At 34.6% G+C, this 16,309-nt stretch overlaps 1 protein-coding gene across 2 annotated transcripts in view; it reads right to left on the bottom strand.

Moving 5' to 3' along the window:
- Ryk (receptor like tyrosine kinase) overlaps positions 1-16,309 on the bottom strand; it is an 87,000-nt gene that overhangs the window by 6,723 nt on the left and 63,968 nt on the right. For both annotated transcript variants that reach the window (XM_027933740.2, XM_027933741.2), the window contains exons 10-13: positions 15,284-15,353; positions 9,958-10,090; positions 8,520-8,629; positions 8,198-8,357 (exon numbers count right to left, since the gene is read on the bottom strand). In XM_027933740.2, the coding sequence (XP_027789541.2) occupies positions 8,198-8,357; positions 8,520-8,629; positions 9,958-10,090; positions 15,284-15,353 (473 nt within the window). The remainder of the gene's footprint in view (positions 1-8,197; positions 8,358-8,519; positions 8,630-9,957; positions 10,091-15,283; positions 15,354-16,309) is intronic.

The raw sequence follows: 16,309 nt of genomic DNA, 5'->3' as shown, positions 1-16,309 counted from the left end.
TCTTTTTTAATGTAGTATTAAATAAAATTGGGGCTACTGAATTTAAGAGATTTCCATTTTATTTCTTTAGTAGCTTATAATGCAAGGCTGATTTTAGTACAGCACCCTTACCCACAGATTCACTTTCTTTTGGTTTCAGGTCAACTGTGGTGTGAAAACATTAAAAGGAAAATTAATAAGATGAATTATGTCCTCCTGCCCTGTCCTGCCTGTGGGGTCCTGGCAGAGAGCCACTGGAGCCTACCTACTCAGCTGGGGGGGTGATGTTGCCACCCCACTGGACCTGGAAAGCAAAGTATTGAGCTCAAGAGAAATATTCTCAAATTACAAGGTTTATGCTGTTAGCCCTGTTAGGTTTTTGAATTATTAGGACCTGTTACCCATCTCTCCCTTTTGGGATGGATATGTCTATCCTAACCTGTGCTACCACTGTATTTCAGAAGCCTGAACTTGTTTGATTTCAAAGGTTCAGATCCAGAGAAGAAACTGCCTCAGAATAATTTGCACCTTAAAGCTCACTCATATCTAATTTAGATGATTCTTAAATGAGGCTTTGGATTTTAGACTTCAGTTCTGGTGCTGGAATGAGTTTAGACTTTGAGGGTTGTTGGTGGGTGGGGATAGGTACATTCTTCATGTGAGAAAGATGAATTTTGGGGGACCAGTGACATAACATAATGGACTGAATATTTATGTCTCCCCCAAATTCATACTTTTAAATACTAACCCCAACATGATGGAATTTAGGAGCTGGAATCAGAAGGAAGAGATCAGGTCACAAAGGTAGAGATCTCATGAATGAGGTTAGTACTCCCATAAGAGAAACCCCAAACCTTTGTTCCTTATGCCATGTATGGACACAGAGGGGGAAAAAAAAAATGTTCTGAACCTGGAAAGGAACCCTTATCAGACACTTAATCTGCTGATGTCTAGATCTTGGAATTCCCAGACTCTAAAACTATGAGAAATAAATGTTTGTTGCTTAACTCACACAGTCTATGGTAACTTATTATGATAGCCTGAATGCACTAAGACAGTACCTCAATCTTTAAGCACAGGGTATCATACATGACTAAAAAGAGATAACTTTTGCTACGGATCTGTCCTAGGATCTGTGATTAGAAAAGACAGAGAAGCCAATATTTGGCTGCCTACCAGGACATCACCCACATGAGTTATTTATGACACTTCTCTCTACTATACAGATGCTTAATCACTGTTCCATTAGAACAGAGGGCTATCTGACAGGAACATCAAACAGAATGATAAAGAGAAGGTTCTAAAAGAACAAAAGAGAGAGAGAGGGAGATGTCTATAAGATCCTATAATATCCTGAAGCAGAACCAATTACTGAAAATATACCCAGAGCAACTACTTGGTCACTAGACAGCAAGTGTACACCTCTGAAAATATATTAAATACTCCTGAAGTAAAATTCATGTATTCCTCATTATCAGGATGATGAAAATAACACTAGTTAATAAAAACAAAGCAATATCTTTTTAATACCAATAATGTTAAATCTTAAATATTTCCTAAACTAAGGTCTGAAATGATCTTTCCACCTCTAATTTTAATATTATATTAATTTTTCTTAATGTGAACTTCATACTTAAACTACAGTCTAAGATCGTTGATACATAAAACCTGCAACCATAAAGGAAACAGGTAATTATTAGGAATCTAAGCATTGCTGTACAATTAATAAAGAAGAAGTAATATAAAAAGTTTCTGTACTTTTAAAAATAATAAGCATCCTCTGATAACTCTTTCTCTTTGACACCACAGTAGTTATCACCTCTTCACGGGTATTTTATAAATGTGAAGGCCTCTCGATCAAGTCTGCTCAGGTCAAGATGACGACTTTCCACAGCACTGGGCAAACAGGAACAAAATGAAGCAACATGCATATAATATGATGCAGATTCTGCATAACTTTACAGATGTCCCCCTTATAGGTAATCATTAACATCTACAAAATAAATAAAGGCATGAGAAGCACATTTTGCTTTGAACCCTAAAAACTATTCAAATCTCCTAATTAGAAAAGATCTCCTCACTGCCATAAAGCATGCTGTCAAGATTAGCATGAAAGCCATTTCCTTAACTTGTTTTTCCCATGAAAATGCTTTGAAAACACAATATAATACTACAAAAACAAGAAAACCTACAAGAAAGAACTTTTAACTGTGCATTCCTGATTGCACTTAATCTCTTCATAGGAGGTAGTATGTTAATGGCAAAATTATATTAACTACCATAATTAGCTGAATAATTCAAAGAAGACATAAATCAAGAAATCTATTTTCTAATAAAGGAAAAGAAACTCATTAAAAAAACTATGGTGGTGCCTACATCTGATGAAAACAGAATAAAAACAATATCCAGACATTCTTAAGAATGCCTATGATGGCGTCATATCTTGGCATAATATTAGAAAGACATTCACAACTAGTCAAATCTAGCAGTGCGTATTTCCTAAGCTCAACAGTTAAAAGCTGATGTTAACATCACGAGAATCTTGACACATTGAAATATTCAATCCTTTCAGTAAAAAATATGAAAACAAAGCCCAGAGACACAAAGGTGTTTTTGGGGGTTGAGGGGTAGGGGCAGTGTATATGGTACTAGATTGACTTCAGGGGCACTCCACCATTGAGCCACATCCCTAGCCCTATTTTTTTTGTATTTTATTTAGAGACAGGGTTTTACTGAGTTGTTTAGCGCCTTGCCTTTGCTGAGGATGGCTTTGTACTCGCTATCCTCCTGCCTCAGTCTCCCAGCTGCAAAGTATTATTTTTAAGATAGAAAATATTAACAAATTTCTGAACAAACCACATAGAATTTTTAACTACAGAGAGATGCAAAAATGTTACAGATCTTGGGCTGGAGTTGAGACTCAGTGGTAGAGCACTTGCCTGGCATGTGTGAAGCCCTGGGTTGGATCCTCAGCACCACATATAAGTAAATAAAATAAAAAGATCCATTGACAACTAAAAAAATATTTTTAAAATGTTACAGATCTTTTAAAGGAGTTAGAAAATGCTCTAAGACACTAATACCATTAGTTGGATGCTACACTTACCATTAAAAGTACGTATTTTACATGTGCAAAAACTCTGGTGGGAGTTTATTTTGCATATGACTGCAAAAGTTGGTCATCTCAAAAAAAGGATACCAAATGCAGCTTTTAAATCCCCAACTCAACTCATAAAGGAAGTGGCAATGAGAATAATAATGATTATGTTCATTTAAATGTTAACATTTTCAATCCAAATATTAAAATGCAATCTTCAATATTTGTGCTTTATACCTATTTTAAGAATTCAAAAATATATAATCCCCCAAAACTGAAAGAGAGGAATTTTTATACTAATAATCAATCACATCATAGTTATAGAAACAGAAAGATCCAACTAGTCCTTTCAATCCCTATTATTCAAGGCAAAAAATATTTATAGGAGATATCGGTTGTGTACATGAAATGAATCTGTAAAAATCTGAAAAGGGAAAATTTGAAAACCTTAGGAGTTAACAACATTAAATGTAAATCAAGGGTTATTCTTACCATAAGGTGCTAACTAAATACAGCTCAGAAAAATTTAGGTCACACAGTTTCATGTAAGTTCAGCCAAGATATACTGAAAGCAATTATGAGTTTAAAGAATTCTGTCAAGTTGCTCACCAATAAATTCATGGTGATGTTTAAAAATAAAGTTTTTAAAAATAAAGTTGTCAAATAAAGAAGCAGCAACAAAACCTTTCAGATAACTGCATTATTACAAAGGCAGATTCTGACATTAAACCGTTTGAACGCTTATAAAATTTTTAAAATATTACAATAAAAATAACTAATTCTAAGTATGATTTTGAAAGGTTCAGCTTAACTAAATCATATCCTCAATATGGACATACCAGCTAAAACTGAACAGTATATCCAGCTTAAGAGATGTTATCCCCTCTGCTTAGACAGATATAATTAATTCTAGTCTTATTTGTTGAAAGGGTATCATGTAGTTTAATTTTTACTTGGAAGTTCCTGGAAAATATTTGATCATATATGTTATTTAAGAATCCTATTATTGGGGTTGTGGTTGTGAATCAGTGGTAGAGGGCTCACCTAGCACGTGTGAGGCACTGGGTTCAATCCTTAGCACCACATAAAAATCCTATTGCTGCTTAATTATACAATGAAGTACGTACACAGGAAAAAACAAATACATTAATACATATTTTGGGATTCTCTACTGTGCAACCAACAGTGCTCCTAGCCATCTTACCATTCCCCTCTGAGATATTAGCTGCCAATATTCCTTTTTCTAAGAGAATTAAAAAAAAAAAATCCCAATCTCCTGAAGTTACATTTTTAAATTATATGAAACACTTATAATTTGTCATCTAAGAAATATCTTCTTTTCCTGTCCAACAAATAGTTTTGGGTTCACTACAACTGCCATCTCATTTAAACTAAGGCAACTATATAATAACTCAATGAGTAACAAAATCATACCATTTTTAAATCAACCACTGGAAAAAACAATAACATTCTAAAGAGATGAGCAAATTTGTATTTTAAATAAAGTATGGAATGATATTTTTAAAGTAAACATTGAGAAAAGTTTCCTTTACTTTTTTTGCATTCAAAAAATGTTTAGCTGCAGGCTTTTCTACTAAAATAGATTTGAAAACCACACAGCTCTAATTCAACTGATGTCTTAAAATGGTTCTAAAACCAAATTTAAGCCCATTTTTCACATTGAAAACAGCTTTGCTTAATATAGTAACTAGTGAACAATTTCAGCTAGACTCCAGAATTTCTAAAGAAAGACTTGGCAACTCAAAAAACAAGTACCTTATCAAAAAGTACAATTGGTTCTTACTGTCATTAAATATAGCAGCTGTATATTGGCCCCACCCCCAGCCTCCAAAAAAGCCCAGGTTCTCTTTAGACATCTATATTGATTTACTTGGAATTTCAACTTTTTTTTTTTTAAGAGAGAGAATTTTAATATTTATTTTTTAGTTTTCGGCGGACACAACATCTTTGTTTTGTACCTGGTGCTGAGGATCGAACCCGGGCCGCATGCATGCCAGGTGAGCGCGCTACCGCTTGAGCTACATCCCCAGCCCGGAATTTTAACTTTTAGATGTTAAGCAAGAATTTTATTTTATTACCAAAGCTCTGGAAAAACATACGGGGATTAGTTTCCCACTACTGTACAGGCTGAATAAGGTTCAGTATCTAAGAACTGGGATAGATTTACTCACCACACTACTTCCTACTCCCTGACATGCCTCGTGCTCCGCTGGCTAGGTGAGGCTGTGGGCAACACGAAGCAGGTTTCAATCTTATGTTAACCTCTGCAGCTGCTTCTCGAAGCAGGTATTTATTCTACCCACTTTAAGTGTCAGGTAAGGTTTTTTAGACTATACTTGGTTTTAAATTAAGTAAAAACAGTATTTTAAAGATATTAACAATGAAAGACCTTAATGAACAGAAAATAATGTTCAGAAAAAACTAAGTAAATAATTCATGCACAGCAAATGAACACAAGTACAGAGTCTCTGGGGGCAGTCCCTGTCTACATCTGTTCAGCCTCCAGAACTGAACAGTGGGAGAATAAATCTCTGTTGTTTAAGCCACGAAGGTTGTGATAATTTGTCACAGAGGCCAGGAAAATTAATACACTGAAGAAAAAAGTGTAAACTGATTTATGTAACTAATTAATCAGTGTTCAGTAATATACATTAAAAGATAAATCCTTATTCAACAAAATGCAGCACCCCTTCATGTTCAAAACACTAGAAAAACTAGGGATAACAGGAACATATCTCAACATTGTAAAATCTATCTATGCTAAGCTCAAGGCCAACATCATTCTAAATGGAGAAAAATTGAAGGCATTCCTCCTAAACACTGGAACAAGACAGGGGGGCCCTCTTTCACCATTTCTACTTAACATGGTTCTTGAAACACTGGCCAGAGAAATTAGACAGACAAAAGAAATTAAAGGAGTATGGATAGGAAAAGAAGAACTGATACTATCACTATTTGTTGACATGATTCTATACCTAGAAGATGCAAAAAATTCCACCAGAAAACTTCTAGAACTGGGGCTGTGGATATTAGCTCAGTTGGTAGAGTGTTTGCCTTGCATACAAGGCCTGGGGTTCAATCCCCAGCACTGCCAAAAAATAAAAATTAAAAAAATTTTTAAAAAGAACTTAAAAAAAAAAGAAAGAAAACTTCTAGAACTATACAACTAATAAATGAATTCAGCAAAGTAGCAGAATATAAAATCAACACCCATAAATTAAAGACCTTTCTGTACATCAGTCAAAATCCTCCGAAGAGAAACTAGGAAAACTACCCCATTTATAATAGCCTAAAAAGAAAAAAAAACTTGGGAATTAACAAAAGAGGTGAAAGACCTCTACAATGAAAACTACCAAAAGCACTATACAGATTTAATGCAATTCCAATCAAAATCCCAATGACATTCCTCATAGAAAAAGCAATCGTGAAATTCATCTGGCAATCTTTAGTAAGAAGAGTGAAGCAAGTGGCATCACTATACCAGACCTTAAACTATACTACAGAGCAACAGTAACAAAAACGGCATGGTATTGGCACCAAAACAGACTTGTAGACCAATGGTATAGAATAGAGGACACAGAGACAAACCCAGTTATCTCATACTAGACAAAGGCACCAAAAACAAACATAGAAGAAAAGATAGCTTCTTCAACAAATGGTGCTGGGAAAACTGGAAATCCATATGCAACAAAATGAAATTAAACCCCTATCTCTCACCTGCATAAAACTCAACTCAAAGTGTATCAAGGACCTAGGAATTAAACCACAGACCCTGCGCCTGACAGAAGAAAAAGCAGGCCCTAATGTTCATCATGTCAGATTAGTCTGCAACTTCCTTAATAGGACTCCTATAGTGCAAGAAATAAAATCAATAATCAATAAATGGGATGGATTCAAACTGAAAAGCTTCTTAGCAAAAGAAACAATCAGTGAGGTGAATAGAGAAGCCTACAGAATAGGAGCAAATTTTTACCACACGCACATCAGATAGAGCACTAATCTAGGATACACAAAGAACTCAAAAACACCACCAAAAAACCAAATAACCCAATCAATAAATGGGCCAAGAAACTGAACAGATACTTCTTAGAAAATGATACACAATCAATCAACAAATACATGAAAAAATTTTCAACATCTATGGCATTTAGAGAAACACAAATCAAAACTACTCTAAGATTTCATCTCACTCTAGTCAGAATGGAAGCTATTAAGAATACAAATAACAATAAGTGTTGGCGCACTCATATATTGCTGGTGGCACAGTAAATTGGTGCAACCAATATGAAAAGCAATATGGAGATTCCTTGGAAAACTTCAAACGGAACCACCATTTGACCCAGCTATTCCACTCCCCGGTTTATACCCAAAGGACTTAAAAACAGCATACCACAGTGACACTGCCACATCAATGTTTACAGGAGCACAATTCACAATAGCTAAATTGTGGAACCAACCTAGATGCCCTTCAGCAGATGAACTGATAAAGAAACTGTGGAATATATACACAATGGAATATTACTCAACATTAAAAGAGAATAAAATTATGGCATTTGCAGGTAAAAGGATGGAGTTGGAGAATATTATGCTAAGTGAAATAAGCCAATCCCAAAAAACCAAATGCCAAATGTTTTCTCTGATATGTGGATGCTGATCCATAAATAGGGATGGGAGTGGGGAGCATGGGAGGAATGGAGAAACTTTAGACAGGGAAAAAGGGAGGGAGGGAAAAGGATGGGGAATGGGAGTATGAAAGACGGTGGAATGAGATGGACATCATTATCTTAAGTACATGTATGAATGGTGTGACTCTACTTTGTGTACAACATGAAAAATTGTGCTCTATAAGTGTACTATGAATTGAAATGTATTCTGTTGTCATGTATAACAAATTAGAATAAATAGAAATTTTTTTTTAAAAAGACAAATCCTTAAAGCATATAAAACTCTGAAGTAAAAGGCTAATCCTACATCATAAAATAAAAATCTTGAGATACAAGAGACAATGATATAGTAAGCTCAATTTTTTTTAAAAAAAACACTGTAAAACAGAATGGGTCTTCTCCATTTTATTGGTAACTGGAAGTACCCAACACTTACCACATCACTAGCACTAGAGAACTCATTGTTAACCAGACTTTCAAGAGCCATCCATCGAACAGGCCTGTTTTCATTGTCCCCCAAGCAATGATAGTCCATTGGGAACAAGTCTCTGGAGAGGGCATTGTCTGTGATCTTAACTTGGAGCGTGTCATCAATGCTGAAAAGTGAAAACACAAACATCAAATGTAATCAGGGAATTAAAAAGTATTGAATACTGTTATCCTTAAATAAAACATAAGTCCCACTGTGACTCCCAGGAGAATCCCAAATCCAGAGAGGACTATTCATCAAGTGACAGTGATGAGTTCATGGCACCTACACGCAGTTTCTAGCAGCCAGATCTTTATGAATGACTTCCCTTCTGGCCAGGTAGCTCATCCCACAGGCAATCTGAATAGCCATGTGTACCAGGTCTTGTTGAGAAATTGCCTGTAGGAACAGAAAAATGACAAGGTTTGTACATAGCACAAAACTTAAAAAGGTAGGTGCATAGTTTATTCCACAATCCTATTCTACCCATAAATACTTCTTTATACCTATACAATTGAGTTTTAAAAACTGAATTGGTGTGAATATACTTTGTATACAACAGAGATATGAAAAATTGTGCTCTATATGTGTAATAAGAATTATAATGCATTCTGCTGTCATATATAAATAAAAAAATAATTTAAAAAAATTTCCTGACCAAAAGTATGTTCATATAGCTCCCTATAATGTGCTTACATCAAGCACAGTCCTTATTCTGTTTATGACTTAACATTTACTTAACTGGCTCCTCTCATCTGTTAGATTTATCTCCCTGACATCCAGTACATACAGTAGCTGCTCAGTAAACATCTGTTCAATGAATGTTGATTCTCAAGATAATATTGCAAATGCTTTTATTTAAGAATTTGTTCTTTCTTTTAAAACAGCAGTTTTAATTTGGATGTTATCCCCTGGAGATCATTTTCAAACTAATACAAGTCTACAACTCTCTTCTGATATGCTTCTCTAGTATGCCAGAATTATGGGCTGAGGAATGAAGTTCTTCCTTAGGTGATGCTGCTGAACCAGTCTCTAACCACTTAGTTGGGAATCACTGCTTTAATCCCGTCAATTTACAAACTAAGCCAAATACTCAAATGCTGTTTTAAAATCCATTTTCTCATAGCAATTGCAATTAACTAAATTATTATATATCTTAAAACCAAACTTAATAAGTCTACAAAACACAGCACACAGCAAAACTAAAAGGCTTTATTGCTACTTCTACTATAATATGTTTAGAATCTGACCAAATGCTTCACAGCTAAGTACATAAGCAAAAACAAGGAATTCTTAGATGACTGATGTCTTACAGCCAATCGTGTTAAGAATATACCTAATTTTCTCCCATAATCAAGACCTCTAGTCATCACCAACTTTTGGTACAATATGGACCAAAATGGCTGTTAATTCTGTTTCCTTTCCTAGAAGGGAGATTCAGGACAGGGCCTTCAAAGAGTTATTGGGAAAATGACTGAGATGGTGCTACAGAGAGTTCAAGGTAATTATGAATAAACACACAACAAAAATACAAAGAAAAACATAAGCATGGCCAAGTATACACTTCAGGATAGGAATTATCCTCTAAATCAACACATTTTAAATATCGTTTTGAATTTCCCTTTGCAGGCCTTTAAACAACTTATGTGTAAGAATATTAACATCTACCTTCAAAGATATTATCAGAAACTACTGGTAAGTAGTAAGTATTTGGGCAAATTTCTCACCTGTGGGTTATTGGCCTCTACTAATTTGCACTGCCGTAAAAACAATTTAAGATTCCCCCAATTCATGTAAGGTAGTATCACCATGGGCTTTTCTCCTTCTTCTATACACACATGAGTAATAGGAAGAAGATTTCTATAAAATAATAAGAAATTGGGAGAAAAACACATGAAATCTAAACTTTAGGGGCTTATTTTAAATAAAAAGTAATAAAGGTCATCTAAAATAAAGCAAAATCCCAAATATATCTAGAAACATGATTATCATTAAAAATATAAAATTACAAAAGCCCTATGTTTTTCAACCAGACTTAAAACATTCCCCATATATGCACTTTTTGTTAGAGAAATAAACTCTAGTTGTTTCCAATATACTGGATTCTTTGAAGACATACTCTAGCCACATTAAATCATTACCCTAAGGGTACTCAAAGACACCTAAAAAATGATTTGTCCATAAGTATATTTTGATCATATTACACTTATTCCATCATCACACTTAAAAAAAGAAAAAACAAAAAAACAAGGCCCAATTCATACTGTGGACAAGAATATAATAACTGAAAGATATTTAAGAGTCTGAAATTGCTGCTACAAATGCAAGAACTTACTGCATCACATGGGACTTAGATTTCTGAAAACCAGGTTTCTCATTTAGTATCTGGAGGGACTCTCTCCTTCTCTCTTTGCCATTGTTTTCACTCTTAAAACACAGGGACCCCAACAACCATAAATAGTTGCTTTGATGTGCAAAATAAAGCCAAGCATGGAGCAGATAATCTTGTTCTTATTTTAATTTCTATGGCATATACACACACACACACACACACATAAGTTTTATCCTATTGCATAATGGTACTTCTTTCTCTGGTATCTGGAAATAATTGCTAATTTTTTCCAAGGCTATGAAACTTTTTTGCATAATTAGCTGAAAATTCCTAAAAGGCATTGACTATTGTGGAAATCTTAATTTTTATATTCAATGCTTTATATTCTGTGCCATATAAAACAGATGTTTAGTAAGTATTTGAAACAAAAACACACAGAATAGCCTTAAAATCATTTCTACTCCTTAACTTAGTAAATTCTGTTTCTAAGGATGTTTGATAATAAGATCAAACATAAAAAAAATACATGAATAAAAAAATTACATGAACAAATAGTAGGAGTAAAAAGTTGAAAACAACTTGAATGCCCAAAAGTAATGAAAAAAACAATAGGATGACATGTAACAATAAAATGATCACAAAGAGATATAATGAGAATATGAGTAAAAGCTTATAGGAAAACAAGATAACAAAATTCACATGTTTAAAGAATAATTACAGCTATAGAGAAAAAAATAACTGGGCAGGAATACACCAAAAGTTAAAAGGTGCTGTCTTTCACTTATGGAACTATAGACAATTTCTACCTTGCTTTTATTTCCTAAAAAATTGTCTCAATTTAGAATGCATCACTTCTAAAACCAGTCATAAAATTCTGTTATGACCACTAGTGACCAAGTGACAAAGCTGTGGGTTCCACTTGGATTTTTAGGAGTTACTAAGAGGGAAAGCACTGACGCTGAGGAATTGGGAAAATGAGGGCTCAGAGATGGGTGGACCTGTAAGAGGTGACCTCTAAAAAGTCTTCTGTTTGCATTAGAGCAGAAGAGTGGCAGCAATCATTAGCCCACTTAATTGGCAAAGAAACCCACTTCAGGGAAGAAGAGTTAGGTAACCTGTAGGACAAGAAAGATCGCATAAATGAAGAAAAGAAATTCAGGTCTTCAGCTGATTCTAAAACTTATGCTTTCCCTTGAACATTTCCTCCCAGGGAAAAAAGACTACAGGAAAGACTACAGAGCCTCCTTTCTACTAGCTCCCATGAACTCTGAAATGACTACAGGTTTACATTCAGGATTAACCTGAGTACAACATAATTTAGGATGAATATGATGAGTTGCCCCATCTCTTTAACCCCAAGAGTACCTCTTTGTTCCTTTCTTTGTAACTGAAATATATTTAGCAGAATCAATAGCATTGTATCTATGCTGGAAGAAGTCAAATCTTTTTCTATCAACATGGGAAAGATAATAGCTTTCAAAGTATAAATGGCTGCTCTTTATTCTGCCCATTTTACAAAGAAAAAGAGGATAAACGGGAAAGCCCAAAATCTCTAAGAGTGGATAAGAGCAGGGGAGGTATCCAGGGAAGGTGGAGGAATGGTATATAGAGTCCATGGGGGCTTACACAAGAACTGCCTTCAGCTCTCAGGCTTGCTGAATGCACCTGCAAAGTGAGAGCTGTGAGGTACTCATGCCTCACAAGTGCTTGCCATCAGGTACTCAGGCCAACACAGGGGAATCAAGTCACAAGGGGAAAGAGCTCAAGAGTACATTTAAACAAGGCACTCTCTGAAGTTGTTAAAAGCTTGTTATCAGGTATTTTAACTTATGATAAAAATTCTTCTCACAAATTCCAGTAGAAAAATAAGTGAGAAATATTTTAGTATTTGTACAACTCTAATCACAGAATGTCCAAACATTCGGAATTACATATCATAACCAGTTAAAAAAGTAAAATCTGAAACCAGGTGACCTTTCTTGCTGAATGTACTGAGTTTGTTGGTAAAACCTATAATATGAATAGTCTATAAACATCATGAGTTAAAAAGAAAAGTGTAGTAGGCTCCCCTTTAAAATGAGATTAACTGCCAGTTACGGTGGTGCATGCCTGTAATCCCAGCAGTCTGGGAGGCTGAGACAGGAGGATTGCCAGTTCAAAGCCTGCTTGAGCAATCAGCAAGGCCCTAAACAACTTAGTGAGATCCTATCTCAAAATAAAAAATAAATAAAAAGGCTGGGGATGTGGCTCAGTGGTTAAACACTTCTGGGTTCAATCCAGTACCAAAAAAAAAAAGGAGAGATTAATTGCTACAGTGAATGTAAAGAATAATGTTTCCTACATATTAACAATGTGCTTTGTTCATTTTATCGAGGAGTTCTGCTATCACTTTACAGCCAAGATGAACAATTAACCTGACCAAGCCTTTCCTCACTCATTGAATTGTCCAGTACCAACCCCAATTCAGAATATCAATCCATGCCATGACCTAAGGGCATCCTGGGACTGCTAATCCATCCTGGTAGGATGCTGCAAAGTCTCACAGAATTAAGGTGCGAGAGAGAAAGGCTGCAAATGCCTGCTCTGAACATTTCCAGCCAAGGCACGTTTAGGGCTACAGTGGATATAATACTGCTTCTTGGGAAAATACCAGCTTTGTTTACATTTATCCATGCCACACACTGTCATACAGATCTTGCTTTCATCAGTTTAAGAATACTGGCTAGGCAGAGAAGTATTAAGTTAGTATGACACATTGAAATACTTTTGGCGCTTCCCCTAAAGTCAGAATAACAGAACATCACACACATCCAACATTGCCAAAAAGGAACTTTCCAACCGATCATTTCCCAGTTCTTGTCAAAAGCCTAAAGGAAACAAAATGTGTTTTTTAGAAAAATGTGGCCTAAGGGATGATTTGTCCATTCATTCCTACAAACGATGAGTTCTGTACTTGGACTGAAACAGGCCAATGGACGGCAACATTCTTGAGCTATGTGACTTTAGCCCTTCAAAGGAACAGCTTCACTGTCCCTCAATATTGTGAGTTTAATTTTTTTTCCCTAAAAAAATTATTTTTTAAAAGTTTTAATGAAACTAAAAAGGCAAAAAAAAAAAAAAAAGAAACTAAAAAGGCAATGTCTATGGTATATGATAAACCTAATGAGACTTCTATCTTGGAATTTCAAAACTAGGAAAATGCTTTTTTCCTCCCTAAACAACTTTGTTTCTTTCTCTTCTGCTACTGAGATTTACCTCTGGTTGACCAGAAGCTAATAGTTATTTTATATTCAATCACAGAAAAATAGTTGTCAACTTAGTGGTGGCTTGTTTTGTTTTCCACCACAATGCCAAAAATCTGGACTCACTTTCATTACCATTTATCTTACTTTTTAACAGAATTCAAGTAACTGCCCAAGGTTCGCAAAAATTAAAATGCATGATGCCTCTTGCACACATCACTTTGTATGTCTTTTTTGAGAAGTCCATAAACATCTTCCAATAGGGATGGTCTCAGTTTTATTTTTTAAACATGAGGACAAATTTTCAGACAGCAAATAAATTAAACTGACAATGCTTCAGAAGAAAAAAACCTTCCCTTGATACTGATACTGCCACACACTAAGATACTATATTTAAGGTTCTCCTCAGAATGTAGAAGTTTTCATTATAGCTCTGTGAACAGGACCAATGTGAAGCTTTTAAAAGAGCTCTTCACATAAAACCATAAGTGCTTTTAAAAAATCATATTATGACCTAATGATCATACATAAGGGATTAGTTAAATAAAAAATGATATTATCATTCAAGGAACCACTATATAGCCTATTTATTTATTTAGTACTGGGGAATGAACCCAGAAGCACTCAACCACACAGCCACATCCCCAGCCCTTTTTTATTTTCAGGCAGGCCCTCACTAAGTTGTTTAGGGTCTTGCTAAGTTGCTGAGGCTGGCTTTGAACTTTCTATCCTCCAGCCTCCGCCTCCTGAGCCACTGGGATTACAGGCATATGCCATCGTACCCAGCTTTTTTGCCTTTTTAAATGAGGTCACGGATCTATACTTACTGACATAAAAAGCTGGAAACACTGCTTTATCAAATTAAGAAGCATGTTAACTTCATTAAAGAAAAAATGATGTTGTGATTATACAGGAAAACATCCTTTTTCTTTATACTGGAAACATACTAAAAGTGTTTATGGCTAACTTACTATAAAATATTTCCACAGAGAAACATATAGATAGATTGACAGAAATATCTAGAGATTAGACAGAAATACAGCACATATGTACAATCACAAAAAGTAAATATGGTGAAATATTAACTATCATTTCACTGGACCTAGAAAGTAGGTTTATTAGTATTTATTATTCTTATCATTAGTGTTCTGTATATTAAAACATTTCCTAACAAAACACTTTCTAAACTATTATACCATTGTCTTATTTTTTAAGTGAAATATGCACACACACACACACACACAATTTCTGAAAAGTTCAACTATTATTACTCATAGGGGCTTACATACTATTTTCTTCTTCATACTTTTTGTTTGTAAAATGTCTTTGATGCATGTATTTTACTTTTATATATATTTAAAAAAAAAAAAACTATTCCCAAAGTTTTCAATTCAAAATTCAATAAACTGTTCTTCAAATAAAAACATAGCTCTGGGGCTACACACTGAACACTGAAATGTTGTTGGCTTCTGCTCTCACCTGTGATGAAGACCTCGCAGCTTGCAACTTTCAGTGAGCATCATTGTCACCTGAATTTCAGAAGCCTGATCTATAGAAAGGAAAAAAAATGACTTGAATTATAATTAATACTATATATATTATACTAATACTTTTTTGCTGTTAGTAAATAACTACCTTGGACTGCAAGGTGAATTTTCATTTTAAGTTACGGGTATAACTAAATAGATCTAAAATTCTATTGCAGTACAGTCTCACTAAGTAGGTCAACTTTCAGAGAAATTTTTACAAAAAAAATGAGAGATTCAGGAAAGTTATAAATAAAGTAAAAAAAAAAAAAGCTATTTAACTAACTGGAAAAGTACTACAACACATACAGCATATAAAGGGCTAATTTCTTTTTTTTCTCCTTCTTTAAATAGCTCATACAGTATAAAAAATTTTGAAATAAGGCTGTGGATTAAATATATAGTTTACCGAGAAAAGAAAAAAACAAACAAACAAATGACCAACAAAATTACAAAATGACTCTCAGGCTTACTCCAAAGTAAAGAAATGCAAATTAAACTAGGAGATGTGATTTTCCCCGTCTGATCTAAAGAGACCAAAAATTCAGTCTGCCAGTTTGGGCAAGACTGTGTGAAAACAGGTTCAACAATAGCACCTTGGGTAGGTGGGAGAAGCAACATGTAACACAATTTCAAAATGAACACACACATTATATCATCCATCCTACTGGAAAACTCATAACAACTGAAGTATCCATCAACAGAAAACTAGCTACATGGGTACACCAGAATACTCTGTGCCTCCTTTTTAAAAATGAGATATTTATATGTAGTAACACAGGGATATCTTTAAGATATAATAGATTCAATTTTAAAAGCAAGGGATAAATCTATTTGTGTGATCAGTTACATTTTAAAAACAGAATTACTTGAAAAGTTAGATATATTGGGGAGCATTTCTATCCTACTGGAAGAGAGAACTATTTATGGTGGTAACTTTTAAAGATGGGAGATCTTACATTTTATATCTTTCTGTTCT

Source organism: Marmota flaviventris, chromosome 8, assembly GCF_047511675.1.
Source record: "Marmota flaviventris isolate mMarFla1 chromosome 8, mMarFla1.hap1, whole genome shotgun sequence".
Taxonomy (NCBI): Eukaryota; Metazoa; Chordata; class Mammalia; order Rodentia; family Sciuridae; genus Marmota; species Marmota flaviventris.
Note: the sequence above shows the minus strand (reverse complement) of the source record. Positions and strands in the feature narration are given on the sequence as shown.